The sequence below is a fragment of the Folsomia candida genome, unplaced genomic scaffold, assembly GCF_002217175.1.
Source record: "Folsomia candida strain VU population unplaced genomic scaffold, ASM221717v1 Fcan01_Sc001, whole genome shotgun sequence".
In the NCBI taxonomy this organism is placed as follows: Eukaryota; Metazoa; Arthropoda; class Collembola; order Entomobryomorpha; family Isotomidae; genus Folsomia; species Folsomia candida.
The window spans coordinates 27,115,179-27,140,744 of NW_019091193.1; the positions used below are offsets into that span (position 1 = coordinate 27,115,179).

The 25,566-nt window shown below is 40.5% G+C and overlaps 1 protein-coding gene across 1 annotated transcript; it reads right to left on the reverse strand.

Annotated features, from left to right (window-relative positions):
• Positions 1 to 353: 353 nt before the first annotated feature.
• Positions 354 to 25,564, reverse strand: LOC110845724. Its single transcript, XM_035850211.1, has 6 exons — positions 24,670 to 25,564; positions 13,751 to 14,049; positions 9,267 to 9,324; positions 9,041 to 9,162; positions 2,813 to 2,927; positions 354 to 1,520 (listed from the first exon to the last, which is right to left on the reverse strand). The coding sequence occupies exons 1-6, from the start codon at positions 24,717 to 24,719 to the stop codon at positions 1,358 to 1,360; spliced, it is 807 nt and encodes a 268-aa protein (XP_035706104.1). The 5' UTR covers positions 24,720 to 25,564; the 3' UTR covers positions 354 to 1,357.
• Positions 25,565 to 25,566: the final 2 nt, after the last annotated feature.

Genomic DNA, 25,566 nt, shown 5'->3' on the forward strand with positions numbered 1-25,566 from the left:
AGTAAACACTGTACGCAACGCAACAAAGATCATCCGTTAGTCCTCGGAATTGACTCAATTTTCTTCCAGCTAAAAAGCTAAATAATGATGAAATGTTCTCCCCGCAAAACGAAAACCAACCACGAAGCGACCCACGACCGACCAAAGTCTATTTCCAGCGTCAGTCTCATTGACGTTGTGGCATTCACAGCTCGTGAATAATTTGTGTGGTCACTTTTATTTCCTTGGCACGTAATGTCCACCCGGATCCATTATGATACTTACGTGGTGTGTAATTCGACTCTGTTTTTGACCCTTGACCTTAAAAAATATAATAAGTATGCATATGCAAATGTACACAACCCGTTATCACGAATGGATAAGAACATTTAATATTTTTGTAACATTTTGTCGTGTATACAGAGAAGAGAGAGGTACGTTTCGTCTTAATTAGGTTAATTATCTTGTAATTAATTAGCATACATATTTAAGAAATAAGTGTGCTTTTCCTGGTAAGCGTTGACATTTATTTATATTTAGATAACGACGAATGACTCTTTCTTTTTTTAGAATTCGTCGTGCAGTGATTGTGCCAATTTTAAGGATTTTTTTATGTCCGCTAATCGTGATAATTAGATATTTTAATAATGTTTTTAGCTTTTATAATTAAGTGCAGTTATTTTTAGGCTTAATCGTAATATTTTTTTGCATTTAAAAAAGTTGAAGTTATCACATGTGTACCTTTTTCAGAGACAGATTGATAGATAGATATTTGTATTATCGTATATTATTTTTGCATAATCTTCGTGGAGTGCGAAACATTGAGAATTTTGATACTTCTTTTTTTACATAAATTTATATGTTGTATAATAAATTTGTTGTTTTAGCACGACGATTACGATTTTACATGATTTTGGTTCTCGATTGTGGGAATATTTTTTTTACAACTACTTACGAGTCACAACATGCAGATTTGTGGATTATTAAATATATATAACGTTAAACACATTTTTTGGTTTGTTTCTCGCCATAAGTTTTATGCACGTACAGTTTTTGAAAAAGAGGTAAATAATTTTTTGTAAAATTTAAATACACTTTTTAATTCTAGGTCAAAATGAAATTTTACAAAAAACGAGAAACATTCAAATTCAAAATTCAAGGTGTGTCCTCTTTTTCAAAAACGGTAAAATATGTACCTTTTTTTGTATTTAAGGAAAGTGCGACGACGATTTTGTTTTTTCAAACCGTGAAGATAATTAACTAACTTATCATAAGTTATGTAAATATGTAGGACTTAATTAATTAGTTAACTAATTGTATACCGTTAATTAATTACTTTTGCCCTCGTCGAGAATCTTGTGTCCACTGTAACCAGCTCCTACAATAGTTGTGTACGGATAGAAAAGAAGGTGTGTAAGAGGTGAAAGGTGGCGAGGAGTTGGAGCGGGATGGCGACGACGAGCTGGTCCCACGCCCTGGGTCGAGCCGAAGGGTTGCAACCGTCCGAATCTTCGCACGACTTGAGACAACCCTTCACGTACCTGAGCACAAAATTCCAACACAACTAAAATTAATGAATACAAAATAGCTACAAATTTCCCTTCGCATTTCAGCCTCATCACAACGGAAGTCTCCTCGGTAAACAAAAAAGGAGAGAAAATAACGTAAGGACTTGAGACGGCCCGAGCCAGTTGGTCTGCTTTTAGATGCGTAATTTAAAAAGATGGTGAGGGGCACTTTTTGGGGGGCTAATATTGTACAAAAGGGAGGATCTGTGCATATTGTGGATCAATTTATAGATATTTGCAGCGAAATATTTATTTGGTTTTTTCCGATTTCGAAAATAAGGTCAGGTTTTCAGTATTAAAAATATTTTTGAAATTTACTTAATTTATGATGTATGTTTAGTGTGTATGTACAGTCATAAAAAAATTGGTATGCGACAATTTATAAAATTTTGTAGTCAATCCAAGATGATCCCCGATTTGATGCAATAATTGCATGGATCACTCCCATCTCCAAAGTCACCCAAGACTAAATACTTACTTCAAGACTGATAAGTCCCTCAAAATCCACTAAACGGACCGACAAACACACCCATTCCATAAGCCCTACCTACCTCTCGCAAAAACTGGAGCGTAAATTGGAGTAAATATTAGCCAAGGAACAAAAAAAATAGAGCGAACTGCATTTATGTATTCATTCACTCGTCTCCTCTCTTTTCGTCGTTCAGAATTTAAAAATTCATCGTCACGTGTAACCTACGTACGAATCTGTGATTCCGCTGGGGAGGAAAAAAGTACAGAAGATACGCGAAAAAAAACAATCTTGATATATATATATTTCCAGATTTTTCTTTTTTTCCTCCCTCCGTTTGACGGAGAAAGTCTCGCTGGTTGACTGAGTGAGTGAGTTGGCAGGTTTTTGAGTGCAATGTGCATGTCTAATGTGGAAATGGTGTGTAAATATGGGGACGGCAGGGCTGCAGTACAGCCACCATGGTCGTCCAGGTAGGGTGGATAATTTGGCGAGAGAGAGAGAGAAAACCTGCGAGAGAGTCGACTTTCTCTCCTCTTGAAACAAGATCAGATCGTCCATTAGCAGAATTTTCTCTCTCTCTCTCCAATCGTCCTCCTTTTTATTGCAGGGAGGAAATTTAAAACGGAAATTGTTCCAATTGCGGCAAGATTGCTTTTCTTTTTTTCGCTATAAAAGATAAATCTGAATCTGGTCGATGGGGAAAAGATGGAGAATTTTTGGGGGGTTGTGCATGCAATAACTTGTGTCAAAGAAGAATCAAAGAAGAGGTCAATTTTGTATTCTAATTTCTTACCTATCCTCGAAAAAGAAGTGGCCGCAATGAGACATCCGAATGATTTCGGTGTCCGTGTTTAGCGTCCCGCTGTCCAAGGCACAACCCCGCACCGTGATCGTCTCCCCCGTCTCCACTGCGCAAACAATTAATAAAACGGGACATAATAATAATAATAACGTGACATGATTTCCGTGAGCAAGGTCACTCACGAGACGACGAAAGCTACGAGTCTATTTCTTTCGTCGTGGTGAAAGTGGTGGAAGAAATTTGATAAGGAATTTCTCCTCAGTCACCACTCACTGCGGGTATAAAAATGAGTGACTCAGATTCACCGTGTGGTCTGATAAACCATACGCTACGAGGACAATGACGATAATGTCGAACAGGGGAAAAAATGTGGAATGAAGATTAATAATAGATCATGATGGCAAGAAAAATGAGACAGTTTGGGGCATGATGCGATGAGGTGGTACCATTTGCATGCACGTCGACCTCTCAGGTGACCCATTACGAGGTCAAAGGTTACCTTACTGACCCCTCGATCACATCCACCTTCCCAAATTTATGCAATCCACTCTTTCTCCTTTTCCCCGCATGCAAGATTTTTCTTAAGAAAATACTTTCTACTTAAAAGATCCCAAAGTATGAATAAAGCAGCAGCAGCAGGAGCATCGGACGAGTGAGCGAGCGAATCCAGCCCCGTCATCAAAGTGGTTGGATGGTTGATGTCATAAATTTTGAGAGTCTCGTTTAACAGGGAGTCGATCTTTGTTGGTTTTTGACTTGAGTGAAAAAAATGGAGAGTAACAAAAAAAAGTGGAGGAAGGATGAAGACGATAATGAGTTGTTGAGGAGAAGGAGATAGAAGAATGAGGAGCAGCAGCCTCCAGCAGACAGATATCTGGAGAGAGAAGCGCTTATATGATGAATCTCTATCTGGGACGAGGACTACACAGTTTGTGAGTAAACAAATGGATGGAGGGAGGGAGGCTGAGGAGAAAGCAGGAGAAAGCAAACAGGGCAGCAGCAGCCCATGTATTGGAATTTAATGCAACATCTCAAATCAGAAAGAAACCGGGGAGAGGAGAGCGAGTCGACTACTTTCACTCACTTTTCCTCTAAAAGATGAGGGCAGAGAGCTTAATGGATTCTGCCTATTTTATTCCTTTCACCATCCCCGCGATCCAGCCAGCGAGCCAGGGTTATCTTTCCTGGCTAAGAAGAAGGAGGAGGACCCGCTATTATGTGGGGCTCTATATGTACCTACGTCGGACGGATCTTTGGCGTGGATGCATTTTTAATTGAGGCAAAATGAGACGAGGAAGATTATGTATGGGTTGGCGAAAACATTGCTATTTTGTATGTAGGTACATAGTTAAGTGACTCTGAAAAGTCATATTTGGCGTTAAAATGTGTCAAATTTAAATATTTGCAATTATGTCTTTTAATTATCTTTGTCTAAAAAAGCTAACTAGACAAAACAGAAAACTTGAGATTTCGAATTTACATCCATTTTCGTTGATAATTCATCCATAAAATTATTAGAAACAGATCAATTTCGACCAGCTGCAAAGTTTAAATCGACGCCGTGTCGTCGCCAAAAGTAAATTTATACAAACAAAATGATGCCTAACGAGACGTAAAAAAGGGGTTTGTGACCTCTCAACGCGACTTGAAACGAAACGTTATATTTCCTACATGCACCTTCGTGTTGATTGGTTGTAGAATAATATCATCACGTCACCTCCTAAATACTGGGCTGATGAGATGGATCGTTTTACTGGGTAAATTATGCAAAATAAAAACTTATTGTGTCTGCATCCGAGACTAATAATAATTGACACATAAATTTGCTGTGTAATCAACCACACCTCCAAAGTCCAAACCTTCGTGCGACAATAATAAATAATGTCATTTCCACCTTTTTCTCTCTCTCTAACTAACCTCACGCTCTTAAATAAACGCACCTGGTAACAATCTACTACCGAAGTGGTAATACATGTAATTTGGGCACATTTGAAGATCATGCATACATATTTGTTCCCACTCCATGACAAACCGGTAACAAAATATTACCGTATTGTTCCAAAATGGTGGATTCCGTACAAACTGCGACTGATTGTGAGTCGCAGGTATAAAAACACCAAGTCGAAATGGGACACGGAGGTGGATTTTTGCCTGGTTACACCATTTTATTAGGGTGCATGGCGTGCCGAAGGAAATATCTTTCCGTGATGACGACGAGTAAAAAAGGGAGCGCCGCTGCCGTCGCCGACGACAATGTGTAACCTCGCCTGCTGACAATTACTAATGAGCACGAAATTGAATGGAATTGAATCCCACCAACAAACAAGTCATGGCTTGGAGTAGTTTGAAACTTGATATCTCATCAAACTACTCGGTGGATGATGAAATACAAAAAATCATCATCGTCGTCGTCGTCGTCGTCTCATTATTCACAGTTTCCACGACTCCATTTCCAACGAACTCTGTCTCCGTATGGATGGATATAATGAGGAAAAAGTTAAATAGGTAAAAAACGAGGCGACTCAGAGAAAAAGAGGATCTCGATCTCTTTGATAATTATGAAATCAAAGTGGGTTCTGCGCTCGGGTGGAAGAATAGAAGCAGCCGAAGGAAAAATATGTCTGGAGCTCGACTTGCTGGAAAATTGTAGGAGATTTGGATTCCCAGTGTTGCGCTTTCACTCCTTTTTGGAAAATGGATAAAATAAAAAACGAGGCCAAGTTTTTACTTCCCAATTTTTTTGGAAATATTCCCGAAATTTGGGCTACCTCGCTTATTTATTGACCTATCCAATTCTGTGACGACCCAGTGGCCGCGGAAGCGTGGGGACAGAGGGGCAATGCCTCCCCGTTATCTGCCCACGTTATTTAAACCCCTCCTTCCCCTATCCTACAATGTTAATGTCCCCACGGCTTCCGCGGTCACTGGTGCGACCCCCCATTTCATGCAGCGACATGACGCAACACTGTAACTGCAGGTGGGCTGATGAGCAGACAAGATGTGACGATGATGATTCTAACACCGACTCTGGTGCGAAGGTACATCACGAGGAAATAATGGACTAGCAAGAATCATTAGTGTTTTGTGGCACGTTGATTAATTTCTCGTCGTATATTTATAGCCAAGCTTTTCCTTCCTGCTCGAGTTTTTGCTGGACGATGAAACCATTAGTGCATGGGCTCTGTGTTATTGTATCGGTCGTGACGTGATGGTTTGCTCTCTCATTATTTAGGGGTGAAAGCCCTTTATGAAATTGTTGTCCGTTTGTCTGTCCGTCCGTTGGTCCGATAACTCGTGAACGACATACAGACTTTAAACTATGCAGAGAAAGGGATAAGCCTCCTTAAGGAGATCTAGAAGGTTTAACTCCATAAGGATGCGTAAGCCACGTTGAGAGCCAATAGCAGATAACGTCGAGGTTTTCGGACTTTTTCCCCATAACCTCTCACTTTTTCCTTTAAACAGTTAGAAATATACATTTGTTTCGATTTTGGCGTACAAACTGTACAATTTACTGCATTTTTGACAAAGTCAGGCTCCGAAAATTAAAAAATAGATACAATAAATAATATTTCATTAAAAGAACAAATAGATAGTGCTTTCAAAGAGCTATCCAACTGAACAAGTCATTTCAACCAGTGAGACCCTAGTGACCGTGTGAATGAGGTCATAGGTCACAAACGTCAGGAACCCGTCAAACGTGTCAATTCTAACAGATTTTCGACAGCAAAAAGCAATTTGACATTAATTTTGACGTATGACACACTGCATTCACCCCTCTGTTACATGCGTTGTAACGTTTTATTATTGTTATTATTATTGCAATCCTAACCACACCACAACGTGTGTCGTTTCATCCCCGTTAAATACTTTGACTCGAACAGCCTGAAAAAATCACTTGACCAAGAAAGCCAAGCCGGGTTTATGTCTCAGAGTGAAAGTCGAGTAGTCTCATCTCTCACTTTCCACTCGTAGTTTTTTGTAAGTGGTGCAGTTTCACGTCGGCATCCATAATGCGAGGGGGACTTGTTGTATGTATGCACTTGACTTGACTCGGAGAACCATGACCACTTTGCCCTGTCACCTCAAGAAGCAGACACGTAGATAAAACTCGGCATTTTTTATGCTCCCTGAAACCCAGCAAAATCTGCGGAGTTCGGTAACACACACAAACACCTGGTCGTGAAAATAAATGTGCCACTCGATGCTTATTACTTGCAGGAACTTATTTTTAACTCGGTCTTTTGTACTTTTTACTATTGTGAATTAGAATTTGATTGTAAAAATCTTTCCTCAATTTTTTAAATGTCGTAGTGAAAGTTAAAAAATGTGAATAATTTTATTTTCTATTTTCTCTTACGCCCAAAATGCACGAAATCGTTTTCAATTCGTGCATTTGATAAGTGGTATTGCATTTAATGGAATATTGTTGTTTTATGTTTTCTCTTGTTTTTTTATCGAAACTCGAAACTCGATTGGAACATGTGGTCGAATTTGAATGGCTTTCTCCCCGAAAAAGTGAGACCTCAAGAAATCAAACAATTTACTTATGCCGTGGTTGAGAACAATAATCCTTCTTCTTCCAACCCGACAAGAACCCAGTAAAAAAAGAAGTGTTTTCTGTATTTAATTTTTTCCCCAAACTTCTTTTGGAGAAAGTCATCTCAATAAGATGCATAAAAAACATGCCACCTTTTAGCCTATAACAATGCATGGAAAACAATGTATTTTAATCGTCCCATTCCTGTGCCCACATTGTCCTCATTAAAATGTGGATTTATCCGGATATGAATCTCTGTCACGCGTTGAGACGGGGCTATCTCGCTGCTCCCAGACTTTCTCCACCTGGCTGCTTATTGCTTTACAAGCCTCAATTGTGACATGACGTAACGTGACGTGACGAAATCCCTTCGACGTCCGACAACCTCTCGTTCCTTTTATTTTATGGATATGTGTATGTGATCATCATCATCTTTGCGGGATATGTGGATAGGGAAAGTATGCACGGCTTACGATGGAGGTCTCGCAGCGGATGCTCTCAGATTTTTGAGCAAACTAGTGTCAATCTATGATGAATTTGACTAAAATTTGACTAAAATTTGACTAAAATTTGACTAAAATTTGATTAAAATTTGACTAAAATTTGACTAAAATTTTATTAAAATTTGACCAATATTATATATGCAAAGGACACAATCTCTCAATGAACACATTTGGCAGAGATATTTTTATCGAAAGAGGAGAAAGTGCACATAAAATTTGGAAAGTGCAAAATTTTGCAACTTTATGGCGTTTACGTTTTTTCCTCTTCGGATGCAAATATCTCTGCCAAACCTGAGCATTGGGAGATCGTGTTTGATGCTAATTTCATATTTGTCAAGTTTGTAATCTAGTTTGGTCGAAATCTGAGAGCATACGCTGAGAGACCTCCATTGTGAGTTTGTGATCTGGTTTTGAAGTTGATCCGAGAGGATGGGAAGGTTACTGGAGGAATAATAATGGGACAATAATTAACCCAAAATGGGATACTATTCAGTCCAGTCAACAAGTTGGGGTTGCAAATAATAATGACTTTGTTCGTGGGTGGGTGGGTGGCATGTTTCCTTGTGCGGTAGTAAATTTAATGAGTTTTGTTTATTATCCGGCCGTGCGGATCGATCAGGAGTGAAAAACATGACCCCCGATATTTCCCTGCTGCGTTGTATTTTTAGCTGCACAAGTTTCCACCAGAATTTTGGACATGATTTCTTAAAGGGCACACATTTTTGGGTAAAATACGAAAATCTGGAATCTACTTAATATCTCGGAACTAATAAAGCAGAGCGTTTTCAAATTTTCTGTACAATTCTTAATAATTATTAGAATTTTTGCATTTTATTGGCAAAAATCGCAAAATGCGTAGTGTCTTTTGTATTATAATTGCAAATTTTGCTAATACGACAAAATTTTTTGCATGAATTTTTAAAGGACGCAATTTTTGACTTAATCTTCCACATTTGAAAACTATTTAATATCCTGAACTAATAAAACGGAGCGATTTCAAATTTGCCGTACTATTCTTAATAATTATTAGAATTTTTGCAAAATAGTATTTTTTATCGAGAAATGTATAGTATTTTTGCATTATCATTTCTAATTTTGCTAATATGAACTAAATTCAAATTACGCAAAGTTTCTAATATTTTACTCGAAATTGGATAATTAATTTGAAGAACTCACCGAAAACGCCGGCCATTTTGATGCAGGCGGTAGCAGGAAATAGGCCGTCCCTCCCTTTTCGTCCCCCCATGCACGGCGACTCCAGGGTGGCGGCAGAGAAATTGTTGTGAAACGGATCTTCACTGCAATATGGACAAATTCCATGTCAGAAACTTAATTAATTTGACATTTAATTAATTAACGAGAGAGAAAAGTGAATTATTTATTGGATTCATGTTCAATTTACCAAGACGGATTATCTCCATTGAGACTGGCGCATTTGAAACAGTCAATATTTGCTCCGACTGAAAGAGAGAAAGTTATAAGTAGGTAAGACGTTTATTAATTTACGATTCGCTTTCATTGGTCACATGACGTTACGTACAGATTGACGAGATATATATAAATGATGACGGGGTTCCGAAAAAAAATCAGGATTTCCGTAATTTTCCAAACTATCATTTCCGAAAAATTGGGGTGTCATTCTCTTCTCCCCAAATTTTTTTAACTTTAAGAAATTTAAGACATCTTTGAGATTGAAAAAAAGAGTAGAAATCTCACAAGTTTTGAGGATTAGCAATAAGACATGATTTTTGCAACCCTATAACGCGAAGGATGGTGATGCCCTAATTGTAATGAACTCTGACATGATCATATTTATAGGTTGCCAGGAGTGAGAGTAAGTAATCGTGGTGGTTGTGGTTTAGTTTAGTATTCTACATCTCCACAACTCTCTCCGCACATTGTGGTCCATCGCTTAAACTACTTATTTCATATCCCGAGTTCATTCTTCCCTTTCATTACGGCCGTGCGGGGAGGATGGCACCGATTTACACAGCTGCTATTTCCTCCCTATCTGAAAACATCACGGTTATTACAGTGTGACTTAATCCCCCTGAAGAACGAGAGGTGACGACATCCAGTAGTTTATTTATTGCGTGTTTGATACGTTTCTTGCACTGAAAAGCAAGAAATGCAAGAAATGAGAGGTGCAAAGGCAAAGAAAGAGCAAGATACATGTGCCATTTAGCGACGCGCGTATAAAGTAAAACGGTGGGACGTAGTTTCTTGCGCCCTGAATTTCTTGCGGATCAGAATACTGAAAGAAACCACTTTCTTGCGTTTATTCCTTGCAAGAGTGTACTTGTCAGTAATTCTTTTCTGCTGATTTGCTACAGTTCTTGCAGTGCAAAGCAAGCCACGCAAGAAATGCAAGGTGCAAGAAACTGCAAGAAAGTGCAAGAAACATGGGTCATCAAGCCGTATGAACTATAGCGTGGGACGTAGCGCCTTGCATTTCTTGCAGGTCAAGAGGAATGCCTATCTGCAAGAAACCGCTTTCTTGCCGTAATTTCCTGCAATTGGTTACTTCCCCGGAACCACTGCCGACATCCCTCCCGCACACCCCGTCCTTCTTGTTCCCTCTGTTTTCCCGTGGTGGTGGTGGCAGGAGATAATCAGTCATCTTTTTTCCCTATCCATCACTGAAGGGGAGAAGAAGACATAGGAAGGAAAAGCACTCTCGCCGGCCACTCCCATAATCATCGGCAGGAAGGAAGACGGATTTTTTGCAACTTTCTCTCCTTGTAAAAACCTCACCCAAAAGTAGTCAGTCTTCTTCCTCGCTTCCTTCTTCTTCTCCATCTGATCCATCATCATCTCTGATCTCTCTCACCCGCACCCTTATTATTCTCCATGTGTGTCCATAATGGTGATGCAATCCATACTGCCCACCAACCCACCAAACCATCTACTACTTGGCCTTGTCTACCGCTTGCATTGTCAATTTCGCCCCTAATTGTGCCCTGGATGTGATGCGATTTGAAATTTAAATCCGGATTAGGCCGGCCCAGGGTGCTGGAGCATTAAGGATAAATGTGCGGTTTTCTTTCATCACGTCAGGTCGTGACGGATCGACTTTTCTCCCACCTCGCGGCCAGGCAATAATAATATGAGGGAAAAAATGAGTGACTGACTGAGTGAAAGGCCACATTTATCTTCGTAAATGATAATGATGGTAATAATATAAAATCTGGACTGGTCCCGCTCCATTCTGATCCCGCACAGGAAAAAAAGGTGACAATTACATGACGGAGAGTAACGTGTTACTTTTTTCTCCTCATTTTTTTCCGCATTGATTCGTAGATATTATTTTTGTGGTGGTGACATATTTAGAAATTGAAATAAATCTGGTAGAAGTCTTGTTTTTTTAAGAATTTCAGCTGACCTGATTGTGCGAGAAAAAAATCCTGCACTTTTTTAGGCATACAAACTCTGAGGCGACCACAAGCGGGTGACGACGACGACGACACGACCGCGCTGGTGACACTTGGTTCCTCACCCGTTTTATGGAGTGAAAGTCTCAATCGAATCGGAATGCGGGGAACAAGACGGGCTGTCATATTCCAACAATAAAAGTCTGCATGGAATCAGACACACAAACAAAGAATGAAAGGAAAGCTAGACAAAACGATTCTCGTCGTCGTCGTCGTAAATCGCAACGTGCGATACGACGAGCCCGATGTGACATGACATGACGCGAATAATATGGCATAACAATTAGTCATTTGCTTTACTACGAAGCGAGCAAAACCAAAAGTCCAGATGGAGAGGGAGACCAGAAAAAAAACATGATTTGACTTTATCCATGACATTGACAAATTATCGTATCCGATTCGTCCACCATTTACGACGACGTGGATGAGACCAAGGGGCCCGCATGGGTCATGAGTGTCTAGACTTTTCAAAGCCTGAAAATCCATGTCCACCATAAACTTTGTAAATCGTATGGAACACGAGTTTATGGATGGCCTAAAAGTGGAGAGAAAGTTGACTCGGATCAAATTCTGAGTATTTTTTGAGGATATTAAATATGTGCGAGGCTTATCGGGTGGGTATTAATTACTTTTCGGTTTTTATGATATGCGCACCTTATCGACTATAATGCTGACGTTATTAATTGCAAAATAAAAATCAGAAGGAAACCATTTTTTGGCAAAAATTTTACCACATTTTAAAACCCTTTGACTTAATCAGAATATTTACATAATTATCTCAATCACAGCATTAATTTCGTCTCACGTCGTTAAAATATTTACAAAATATATGCACTTTAAAAAAATATCTAAAAATTTTGTACATTTTTCGAATAATAGTGGAAATATTTCTAAATATTTGTCTGAAAAATTAAGAAATATAAAACAATCCGTAAAAAAATTGACAGTTTTGCGATCTATAAAATTTAGGGAAAGTTTGACCGTCATCAAATGAAAAAGTAGAAAATACATACATATCCGCCCTCTGGAGATAAGTATTTATTTAAAGATTGTGATGTATGGGTTGATTTTTTGCCTATGTTTTTTTGAGTGGGAGTGGTTGAGGTTGATGATAAAAAATCAATGAATTCTTATCCATCTCATCATCCTCTTCGTGATCCTCATTCAACTTTTGCCGTTTGGAGGGTTTGTTTAGTCTCGGCTTTCTCCTCTCGACAGGCCGGACGACCGGATCAGGGTTCGGAAAACCCAGGGGTTTTTGTAGAAAAACCCAACCCCGGGGGTTTTTCCGGGGTTTTTGGGGTTTTTGTGGGTTTTTGGGTTTTTGTGGGTTTTTGTGGGTTTTTGTAGATTTTGGGGCAGGTTGAACCAGAATTCCTAAAATTATTTATTAGAGATAAACTAATTTAATATACAATTTTAACATGCAATTTTAACCGTAATCATTGATTTGGACTAATTACATCGAAAATTCATGTTTGACATGTAAACTTGGAAATATGCAACGATATTTAGAAATTCAAGTCGCAAATGAAAATTCTCAAAATTTCTAGATGAAGCAGAAAAGTTAATTAGCATTGATATCCGTTGTAGTTTAAAGGATTTTGTTTCAATCTGCCTCAAAATCCTACAAAAACCCCGGAAAAACCCACAAAAACCCACAAAAACCCGCAAAAACCCCATTAAGCATTAGGGCTTTTCCGGAAATTTGATACCCCAAAAACCCACAAAAACCCCAAAAACCCCAACCCACAAAAACCCGGGGTAGCGAACCCTGGACCGGATGAGCTTACTTATTCCTTTCTCATGTTTGACGGTGGGGCTCATTTATCTTCTCGAGGGTGGTGTACATTTCCAACCCGCTCATCAATCTCGAACCCCATGCGAGTGGCTGGATGAATAAAAACTTGATAGAAACAAACAAACCACACCCACGCGACGTAATCTCATCGCCTCCTCCACCCACTCCACGGGATGAATAAATAGCAGGAGAATAATGGGGCACGTTAAGAATCAATGGATTCATAATTCCTAAAGTAAAGATTTCCAGGCTAATTTTTTAATATGGGAACTAAAATTGCACAATTTCCTTGCACGATTGCATGAAAATGTATACACAATAAGTTAAATTACAATTATCCTGACTAAAACACTTACAAGAAAGTCTCCCAGCGTACTGTCACCGATTTTGACCAAATTAGTTTCAATCGATCACAAATTTAATTAGCATGCCATTTGCAAAATACAAGATCTGCTAATGGTCAGGTTTAACAGATATTTGCATAGAGGAGAAAGTAAATTTGGAAAGTGTAAAATTTGCGAACATGTATTTTACAAATTTCATACTAATTAAATTTGTGTTCGATTGACACTAATTTGCTCAAAATCTGAGATCACACGTTGGGAGACCTCCATTATTTATGGGAATAAAAACAAGTGAAAACTGTTCACTGACCAGGGACGGGGCCGGAGGCGACCATGACGAAGCAGACGACGGAGCAGAGGAAGAGGACGGTTTCCTGTCGCGAGAGGAACAGCGTTGATATCAAAAGTTTCCTGTATCTTATAAAAATACATTTTAACTGGCCACCCCCACCACAACCAGCACCACCAGCACCGTTCCTACTCCCTCCACCACCACCACCACCACTGTCACCACCACCACTGTCACCCCTCCCCCGCGGCGGCGGCGATGTTGAAGGCGGCGGTGTCGATGTCGACGAAGGAGAAGATGAAGAAGACGATGGCTCCCGTCTATAAATACACACAAAGAAAACAATGACAAATCAGTCAGCGATTATGTATTATTGAGCGATATCATCATATTTGATCCTCCGAGAAGAATGAGGGGACAAGGAGAGGATGGATGGATAGGAAATAGGAAATAAGATAAGCGCATTACACTAAATCTGAACCCGCTAAGTCGCCCAATTCATTTGATTCGAGCATTTTCTATTGTCAGATTTGCCATGAAAGGAAGGATTTCTGATGTATTTTAGATTTTAGGATATCTTCTTCGCGGGTGTGTGACAGGGTTGGGTGGATGATTTCTGAGATATATTTCCTCGGTTTTGTGTGTGTGTGTGTTTTTTTCTTTGGGATATTATCTTTTTTATTTTGCAAAAGCACAAAGGGCGCTTTGTAATATTTACAACGGGAAGAAATTTAACCGGAAATATGAATCGTTCATTTTCACAGATTTTTAGGAACCCTGGTGGATATCAAGCGTTTTATTGTTACACATGTCATGGGACATATGCAACAAAATCTGGATGAATTTTCAATTGAGGAATATGCTATTTGCTGGATTTAAATATGATCAATTGTGTCCTGGCATGAGGCGTGGCTTGGCGTGGCGTGGTTTGGTTTGAGTGCGTGACTCGGTGGGATGATGAAATTGGAAATTAAGCCGAGAATTAGTTGTTGCGACGAGACGACAAGTTTTGATCTTCTATTGTTGAGATCCTCCATATGCGATATGTGGTACACATGTACAAAGGATGTGTTTCGCCCATTTTTTGCTGACATATTACACGCACGGCCTCTCCTGGATTCTATTCTCTCTCTTTCTTTCTCGGAGATGAGATGAGAAACGAGAGAACTTGATGTACGGATATATTTCCTGGGGATAAATTAGGACCAAAATACCATCGAAAGGTCACTTATTCTTCTAGAGTTTAGGATTTATTCGGATTTTTGTGTATTTTATGAAATCCCAGATATTAGACGGGATTTGTTAAACATCTTTTTTCCTTCGTCTCAAATGTATACTAAATTTTCAAAGTACTGCTCCATTTGTTATAAGAGGTCCAAGTTATCCACGATTACATTAGCCGAATAACTCGAATTATTATATTATTTAACACCGTTTATTTCATTTTGGCGTTAAAATCAACCAATTAGAAGTTTAGAATTTGAGAATGATGGGCGATTACATTAGCCAAATTATTTTATTATTTAACACCGATTATTCTTATTTTGGCATAAAAATAATACGAAATTGAATAATTTGTAAGTCAAAATAAAAATAAATTGACCTTAAATAATAAAATAATTTTTATTTTGGCGTTCAAAATGTTAAATTTCGTATGATTTTTATGCAAATTTGATAAATTATTCAAAAATTTCTGTGCACATGTTTTCCATTTTTTTAGAGTGTTCCACACAACGGGAATCTGTTCTCTCGCGTCGTCTTGTCCCAATTAATTCGAGGTCTTGATTGTTCTCGGGCTGCAGCATGGAGGAAAACCTGTCCGTATTTATTGACTTAACCTTTCTATCCACAGGTTATGTGTATGTACATACGTTCACCGCCCCATGGATTTCATGCCTGCTGCTGCCGGGCGGAAGTGATGATGACGATGGTGATAACATCAATAAACAAACTTGGCGTAAAAGTACATAAGTGCAAAATGTAGGCATGGCTGGCGAGCAATAAGCGAGATATAAATAAAAAAGTAAGCATTCGTTCCACCAGAAAATATGGACATAAACCAAGGAAAAGTTACCTGCTATTTATGATAAGATAAACTTGCAAAAAATTTCAGTAAGGCGTAACGCATTGCGAAATTAAGTGGCGTTGAAGCTTAATTCTAAAAAAACTGGAGAGAATTTTATAATTTTATGTGATATGAAAAATTGGGAATTTCTTACAAAAAGCATACTTTCTGAAAATGAGTATCGTGGTTAAATTCGAGCATATTTTGCTCATTCGTTGTTTACATAGATTTGCTAAAAATACATTCCATCCAAAATTGTGAGACTACATTTTTTTCCAAATTGTTCAAAAATGGGAACATATTAATTTTGAAGGAATAGTGGAAAATGAAGGCCTCGCTCGGATGGCGATTTGCTTGCACCGCGTTCAGAAAACTATTACATGTCGAGGTGTGACGTGATGCTAGCGGTGGACGTGGAATAAAACCAATCGACCGGAAGTGAACGAGATCGACGGCTTGATCTGCATGTTGATGAGACAAAAATGTTGAAACTGAGGATCACCCCACCCCAGTAAATAAATTATGAAAACGCGTTCAGAGTTCCTACATTTTTCCAAATAATTTTGACCTCTTAAAGGTCACCCCAAGCACGTGTTGTATATCGATTTACTTAAATCCTTATCTGCAGCTTATTAATTTATAAATAATTCCGTGACCTTTGACCCCGCATCGAATACAACAATAACCATCCAGATATGACTTTCTCCCAATAAACCTAAAATTCCACGATGATCTAATATATGCACAAATCTGCGTATGTAAAAGTCTCACTTTCCTCTCTCCTCACACCCCTCAATAAAACTCCTCCCCACGTTATACAACCTTTTAGGTTACACAACTGGCTCATTTTTTTGGCTGAGATTATAAGTTGTAAATTTGTCCCAGAATTTTTTTCTTCAGGATTCGCACACACTACTCCTCATTCCCTCCATAAAAGAATGTGATGATAAATTGGCACTGGGGGTGAAAGTCTCTCTTTCTCTGCAGTGCAAATGCATCCTCGTCTCCCCGACCGATTGCACATCTCAGCCATCCCGGAGAGAGAGATACCCAACCAACTGCCCGTCTCTCCCTGTTCAGTCCGACCAACTAAACAACGGATGGATGGATCCCGTCCAAAAATCAGGAAGTATAAAAGGGAAAGGAAATCTGGGTTTACACTTGGGACCGTCGTCCACAAATACGTACGTACTTTGGTCAATAACAAAGGAGATTTCTTAACCACGACGAGAGACGGGAAGCATTTAAAGGGCTCGGTCACCACCAAATAGGGCAGTTTGGGAAGGCTTGCTTCCAGTGGAAATAATGTGGTGACAAAAAGTGTCACCGGGATGGTGACGGTTCTTTATGTAAGTGAAAGTACATGAAATTCTAATTTATTCATCTGCCAATTTATTTCAGTGTGGTAGAAAATTTAGACAATTATTGTTACAATAAAAAATGTCTGCATAGTTGTCACCAATTTACACTCGCTGCTAATTTTTCCCAATTCGCACCGTAAATAAGTACATTTCCGGCCATTCCACAAAATTCATCGCCTCGAAAATAGAAAACTCTCAGCAACTTTCTCTCCTTGTAAATGCGTCAATACCGTCGATTTCCTAAATCTCCCCTTCCCTCCACTTCACATCGCACACGTCCAGCCCCCACTTTAACTCTCCGCTCCCACCACGACACTCAATTTAGTCTGGATTATTGTGTAATTAATCGCATCAACGCGGCGGTCGGGTCGGATTTCAAGCCAGGAATTGAATCAAGTCCTGCTGGAGAGAGAGAGAGAGAGAGCGAAAGTCCATACGTACGTATGAAATAAGCCGCTTTCTCCCCTCGGGGGCAGAGCTGTATGGCTTTCACCACGAGGACAAATCCTATTAGGGGAGACATGACATCAACGACTAGAACTACATCCGTCCTACCACCGTCGTCCTCGTCGTCCTGTTGCTTTTCACTCACTCACTCACCGTAAGTACAAATCGTGACGGTGAAACTGGACACGGCCAAGGTAAACTTTCTCTCCTCCTCCTCCTCCTCATTCATGTGGATCTGGTTTCCTTTCTGCCCCACTTTCATCAACAGAAGTACTTAAAAAATTGAAAGGACACCAGCTTTAGTTCCGATAAGACCTTATACTTTTTCTCCCCACCAGTTCAAAAACACGGGTGAAATCGTGCCACAAAAACACACCGTGTTTTTCCCAACCCTGTATTCCATCCATGTTGTTACGCTACGAATGCCAACTTTTGGCTCCGTTTCAGTTGGACATCCTTCTTCTCATTGGTGGTGGTGGTGAAGGTCCCTTCTTTTCCGAGATCTCGAGATGATGAAGAAGCTCTTGCCGCTGTGGAGGAAAGCTTATCTTTTCCATATGTGTGTGTCCGTCCTGCTCCTCTTCTTCTTCTGCCGCTGGTGACCAAAACCAACCCGACAAAGGAAGAAGGACAGGGTCCCAGTTAGAGGGACAAATCTCTCTAAATCCGAAAACCCACCTCGCTTTTTCTCCTCTCTCTCCTCGTAGATATTCGAATGCGATGCAGTTGCACTGGGTACATATCTATCACCAGTTAAGAAGAGAGGAGAGAGTAAGACGTGGTCGTGGTGGTCCTGCTGCCAGAGCGAGGACAATATTAAGTTTTTTCCCTTCATATCCTACTCCTCCTCCTCGTGCTGCCTGCCTGGCGAGGCATGAATATACAAAAACATACCAAGGATGAGACTTTGGAGATGAGATCAGAACGAGCTGAGGACAAGGATGAGGACGAGGACGCAAAAAATGAGGAGGAACAACCAACAGAGAACAGATATGAGGATGTTTTATCTAATTCGTTGTGGTATTGGTATTGATTTCTCGTGGCGTTCCTACTACTACACGCTGGTACTGCTGCTGCCCCATTTAGTGTGTCCTTCTCTCCGCGTAATGCTAATATATCCACTTTCCAGCTAGTTCGTACCAACGAATGGATGGATGGATGAATGAATTCGAAGCAAGCTTTATTCGGTTATGTAAGTAAGAAGAATTACACAAGTAATGCAAGTCGTGCGGGTGCTGTCAGCCAAAAGAGGAGAGAGAGACCGGTGGCCGCGGAGGCGTGGGGACAATGTCCCCCCATAATCTGTCCATTTTATACAAACCCCTGCCTCTCCTCTCCTAATGTCCCCACGGCTTCCGCGGCCACTGAGAGAGGAGAGAGAGAGTAAACATGGTAAATGATTCTAATGTGGGTTGAAACCTACCTAAGCATCAAGACGATAACGGTTGGTCAGGTCAATTTCTGTACATACTTTTATTACGGGGCTCGCTATAAATAAGTCGTCGCCAAATCTGTCTCCATCCTTTTTTCCTTTAACTGACCGAGTAGGGATTAATTATGGACAAACTAATAATCCGTATAAAGACACGATTTTTTTCCTGGTAATCATTTAAGAGATCAAAAACCAGGGATTTCCGCAAAGGCAGAAGAATTGATAATGATTGGACTGACGGGATTGGTGGATAAATGATTGGACGAGTTATTGAAGCATGGACGGGACACAGGTGCAGCGGGCATCTCCTCCTCCGAGCGGCGTTATTTATGACTCGATCTCCGCCTGACGTGACCTTTCCATCAGGCAGCGTTCTCGAGCACTGATCATCAGCTCGACGTGCCCCCCACAACAACAAGTTTTACGAGATTGATTCCCACTTCTTGGCCATTCATAATTTGAAACGCGGTGAGTGAAATTGTGAACGTCACTCATTTTCCTCTCTCTCCAGGATAATTAGCCTGGAGAGAAATTTAGCCAACCAGGGAAAGTTTTCGGCTAAATAAATTACTAGATTATTGAGGGTTTCAATCAACTTAAAAGCGTTCATGTTGCCCCAAAGTGTGTATAATTATCCTTAATTTTTGACTATCCTGGCAAATTGAAGGACAATGAAATCGACTCCACTTTCAGGAGAATTATTCCTGCAGGAAAACCCGTCTCACATGTGCCTCGTTCCGTTTCCCTTTTCTCCCAACTTTCTCCAGCTAGTCAGTCAGTCAGTCAGTCATTTGTTTGCAACTCACGAAAGTGGCAGCAACAACAAAGACCACATACTAAAAACTAAGCCTGCTAAGCCCATGCATGTACATGTGTGGATGGTGGGGCTGCTGGGAAAAAGTAAAATGTGCATGTAAACCATAAGTCTCGCATTACAGAGACAAGAACTACACCACTACTTGATCGATTTTTGAAAGGTTTGTTGCTATATTGTGTCTCATTTTGCAACCATTTATGCTCTCATTTGCCAGTCCAGTCCAGTCCAGGCAGGTAGGGAAACCACGGACCAGGTAAATTCCACCCATACGGTTTGAATTTCAAACGGGAACGTGGTCGGGTTGGTGAAAGCACGAATGTGTATGCAGGCAACGCAGGATGAGGGGAGAAAGTAAGTAAGGTAAATATCGTCTCACTATGCGGGGCGTGCGGGGGGATGTTGACCAACGATTGGGATCCACGGATATGAAGAAGAGGTCACCTTTGAACAGAGGTGGGCAAAATAGTTTGCCAAAATACTGTATTTTGAGCTACTCCTTCCCAGGGTTTGGATTTCCAGGGGTGTTACACACAAAAAGACGAGAGTCTGCATGGAGAATACAATAGTCTCACGAACGTACAGGTTTTGAGAATAAATTAACTTCTCATCGCTCATTGTCAAAACACTTTGTTTTCATGATTTTCTAAAAAAATAAGAGTTTTTAATCTATAAAGTGTTAATTTGTTCACAAAACCTGTACTTTCCTAAGACTTCTGTTCCACTCATCCTCAGACTCTTGTCTTTTTATGAGTGTAACACCCCCGGAAATCCAAACCCTTGGAAGAACGGAGCTCAAGATATTGTATTTCGCCCAAGTATTTTGCCCACCCGTGCCTCCGAGGACTTTGTCCCATCCTTTCTGCACGCCCAGCTCTCCCCTCCCCTTAAACTGGACGACATGCATTCTTTATTTTCCAACTTTCCAAGGGAGGCAGGAACGACACGCATGTATGTGATACGGGCGACACAACATGGTCACCCGCGACTGAATATTAGATATGGTCAATAATACGGAGGGACGTTGCTTGTTGGTCACAGGTTGCATTATTATTTCTTCGCTGCTCCACCGAAATTTGTAGCCACGGCTGGTTCCCAGTGCCAGCCCGGCATGCATGACACACGTAGAAAGAGAAAGTACTCATTTGTGCAGTGCACATACATGTTCCGCTTGAATGAGGGCATAATTATCTTGGGAAATTATGTATTACGTGATCAATACGATGCAAGAAGGGAAGGTGAAAAATTATGCAATGTGGTCAGGACTGGGGGTGCATTTACCCCACATTTTTTGACCCTCTTTCTTATCAAGGGTGGTTATTAGAGACAAAATTGTAAGTAATATGGTGTCAGAAATTTGTTTGGACACATTTTTTGGCCCTGTTTCCAGTCATAACTAGTTATTAGAGACACAATTCTGTAAGAAACCTATTTGGTTTCCGTATTTGCATGCGAAATCATCAAGTAAAATAGAACAAGAAGAAATGCAGATACGCTGTAGCGATTTGCAGATCGAAGTGTATTTTGGTGAAATTTGGTCCGCTTTCAGTTTTTAAAATAGAGTTGTGCATGAAACTTGCTTGATTATTGGACACAAATATTTGCATGGCAAATCATACACAAGTAAAAAAATAAAAGACGAAAAAGTGCAGATACGTTGTGGCCTTGTTGCAAATCGGACACTGTATTTTTTGCACTTTTTCGTGAAAGTTGGTCTGCTTTCACTTTTTAAAATAGTTGCGTAGGGATTGGTTCATCTTTCGAGGAAGAAGTGACACCCTGCCTGCGTCCTAATCGTGTTTAATCGTGTGGCAGACAAATCCATCCGTGACACATATTTATCTCTCGCCCTAACCACCCAGCTAACTGGGGTACACGCACTAAACTGTCATGTCACGTCACATCAGTTACAGTCCTCCTCTTGTTAGTTTGACTGATAAGGAGAGACAACACCACCACCTCCATTTAGCATCGAGGACGATAAATTGCATGTAGGACGATAGTGAAAGTGTCAAACCGAACAAAACCTATGGACTCTGGTACTACTTTTTGGAGAAAAGATGGAAATAAGTGGCATGTTTACTCACTCAGTCACTTGGTTCGTTCGTACGTAACTTGCCCACCTTTCCAGACTAAACAACAATTCAGGGGTGAAAGCGGGCCAGTGCTGAGGTGAGATTATTCTGGATTCGGGCAGTTACGAGGTGAATTATGCCGAATTATATTATTTATCATACGAAATTGAATAATTTGAACGCCAAAAATATAAATTATTTTATTATTTAAGATAAATTTATTTTTTATTTAGCGTAAAAATCATGCGAAAATTGAGTGATTTTGACGTCAAAATATAAATTATTTTATTATTTACGATAAATTTATTTTTAATTTGGCGTAAAAATCATGTGAAAATTGAGTGATTTTGACGCCAAAAATATAAGTTATTTTATTATTTAAGATAAATTTATTTTTATTTTGACTTACAAATTATTCAATTTTGTATGATTTTTACACCAAAATGAAAATTACTGGTCCTAAATAATTCGGCTACTGTAATCGGTGAGGCGACAAATATGCAGAGACAAATATGCAACCCACATATATGCAACCCGACAAATATGCCTGCAATCGCGGATCCAGCAACAATACTCAAAAACTCCGACTTGCAAATTCCTCGAGGCGAGTTGAGACAAACCTGGCCTCACTTTCACCACTAGGTGAGGAGACTTTCTTCCTGTGCTAGGTAGAAGAGTACAGTTCCTCTTCGTTAGTTAGTTGCACACGATTTTCTACACAATACAAAAGTAGTCACGACATCGCTCGACACACACACATCCACACACACACTGCAGTGGGCCCCATAAAAATTTAATCAGACCCATTGTTGTATCCTCGCACAGGATTCTACGTATTCTACCGTGGCGTCATGAATATAAGTGACAGCAGAGAGAAACAATGGGCACATTATATTATTGGTCGTCGTGGTTTGGATTGGATTTCGGAATGGTGGGTGCATGGCTATAATTATTACGTAAGGAATAAGCATTATGAGGGGACGAGGCATAAGAAATGACCGATTTCGGGCGATCCGATCAGCACCCAGAAAAGGGACGATGATAACATCCTTTCCGCACGGCCTGAAAATGTGGCATCATGTTTTGATTTCCTCTTGAGAAAAAAAGAGGAGAAAGAATCACGTTAGTGTTGCTTTTTTTGTGTCACAAGAAAAAAAACACAACGCCGCCACCAACAAAACAAAGTTTGTTCTCTTCAAGGATACGGAAAGGTTTAAGGATTTTTGCTTATGACAGGGTTTCATGACCCTCATTTTTATCCGGTTTGGTCCCCCCGTGGTGGAAATTTGTGGCTTCAGCCGTCCCCACATTTTCACGCTAAGAACGCTATGATACGTTTCATTTGGATTTTGAAGAGATGCAAAATGTGAAATGAACAGTTAACAATGGAGGTCTCCCAGCGTATGCTCTTTGGTTTTTAGAAAACTAGTGTCAATGGATCACAGATTTGATTAGTAGGAAATTTTCAAACGATACGATCCCAATGGTCACGTTCGGCGAGATATTTGCATCCAAAGAGGAGAAAACGCTTCGCAAAGTTGATAAATTGTACACTTCCCGAATTTACATTTTCTCCTCTTCGGATGCAAATATCTCCGCCAAATGTGACCATTGGGAGAGAGATCGTGTCGATTGTTTCATATTAACTAAATTTGTAATCGATGGACACTAATTTCGCCAAAATCTGCGAGCATACGCTGTGAGACCTCCATTCTAGGCCTGCCCCCTTTATTGTCCACGCCACCATCCGCCTCCCCGAAACCCTGTCCCTCCACTAAACTATTACTCGTACACTACTTGGCAGCCCGAGAAAGAAGAATACTTCTCTGCCTGACTACACACACGACACGACATGAAAATCCTGGCGTGGCGTGGCATGGTGGTCATATTATTATTACTCGGCGGCGACATAATGGATTGTATTCATATTTCGGGTCGCACCAGTTGTTGTTTGTTGTACATGAAAAACGGCAGCAGCAGCAGCGATGCCCATACAGTAAGCAACATAATAATAAGAATAATAATGATGCCGTCTGAATAAGTCGGCCCTACAACAATTTCATACCCTCGACTCCCTCCCCAGCCTCGCAGCTACGGACAATTTGGTCAGCTTGGACGGCATGCCGATTGAGTGACCGTCATGAGTGACACTTTCCCCACTTTTGACTTTCTCTCTCTCTCTCCAAACGGGGAGAGAAGACCGGACGACGCGATGATATTATGGCTGCCTGGCTGCCTTTGGTGGGTGACTTTCTCCATTTTTTTGTTATTTTTCCCCTCTATACGAACCACTCGAGAAGGAAAGTGTGTGTGTACGTATGTAGTGGACGGAATTGGTACGTGAATTGAAGTCTGGATTATTTATGCGAGCCTGTAATAACCAAGCGAGCGTATAAGCTCTCTCCTTAGAGGGGTCAGGAGGTCACGCTAGACACCTATGCTCTCCTACCACCACAGTACACCACCCATTGTTGGAGAATAATAAAGAGAAAAAGGCAAAAGTACAAGGCAAAAAACGACCATGGGATTTTTTTTACTCTAAAAAGAACCCGTTTGAATTGTGCATGAGGAGACAAAAAAAGCAGGAGACGGAGCCAGGCAACAAAACAAACAACTGCATTATTGTGACAGGACTGGTATGATGCTGGACAGGAATTAAGAAATGATTTACTGACGAGACGAACGGTACGGTAGGGGCACGGGATCATATAAAACCGTGGTCGTCCTGCATGGGGATTTTGCTTACCGTGTCCTACTGCTGATGGAATGTGGACCGCTCCACATATTCTCGTACATATGAACTATTTTCGTAATCCACTGAGGAGAGAGGAGGAGGATGATGATAAAGTTCCGGTTTTCTGAGGCGAGGTGAGACTGGAAAAGGAACCCACCCCGATTTTCGGTCCTTCTTCTCCCCCAGACACAAACTCACCCCCACTTAATTATCTAAATTGGTGAAGAGAGAGAGGAAGAAAAAAACACTAAAGGAAATAAAACTCTTGTCACGCTTTGTTTTTCTGTCTTGGATTATGCAGTCTTTTTCGTCCCCCTGGTTAGCCTGCTGCATACGCCACCACCACCGCCACCTCCGCCGCCGCCGCCGCCGCAACGAATAATCAGAATGAATACGGTGTTACTACGGTGTGGGAGAAGTATCAATATTAATAGGAACGCCATCCGCAGAAGGATGAGAACATCGGGATCAGAAATGTCGCACTACTGCACACTTTTTGGGGGGGGATGGGTTCACATTTTTCGAACTGGGGTGTTCCAATCAATTAAGACATCGCTTTTTTCTGAGGGGACACCCCTCCAAATTGTGGTGTTCGGCTCACTGGAAGTTTTTTGTAGGAGTGTGGGCCTGTGATTTTTTTTTCTTTTTTTATGTTGTCGTGGTCGAGTTGAGACTGGGTTATGATGAAGTGTGTGCGATAAGTTGTGAGCTTGGTGAAGGAAGAGTTCCTACTGAACCCGGGTGTTCCAGTGAGAACACGTTTTATCCGTAAAAGTAAGTGAGTACCTGGTTCTTGTCCTGGTTGGGTTTTCTCTTCTTCTTTTTCTGCCACTGCCCGGATGGGGAACGACGACCGGTCGAGAAAACTAAAAACCGGGTACAACTACAAATAACCGCGACTAAGCTGAT

What these genes read in the sequence shown, in the direction of transcription:
- LOC110845724 (XM_035850211.1), bottom strand. Translation starts at nt 24,719, where the DNA reads ATGTACGAGAATATGTGGAGCGGTCCACATTCCATCAGCAGTAGGACA. An exon ending in CGCCTCCGGCCCCGTCCCTG is followed by an intron (nt 9,325 to 13,750) that starts GTCAGTGAACAG and finishes TCTCTCTTTCAG; the next exon opens with TCGGAGCAAATATTGACTGT. An exon ending in CAAAATGGCCGGCGTTTTCG is followed by an intron (nt 2,928 to 9,040) that starts GTGAGTTCTTCA and finishes TTGTTTGCGCAG; the next exon opens with TGGAGACGGGGGAGACGATC.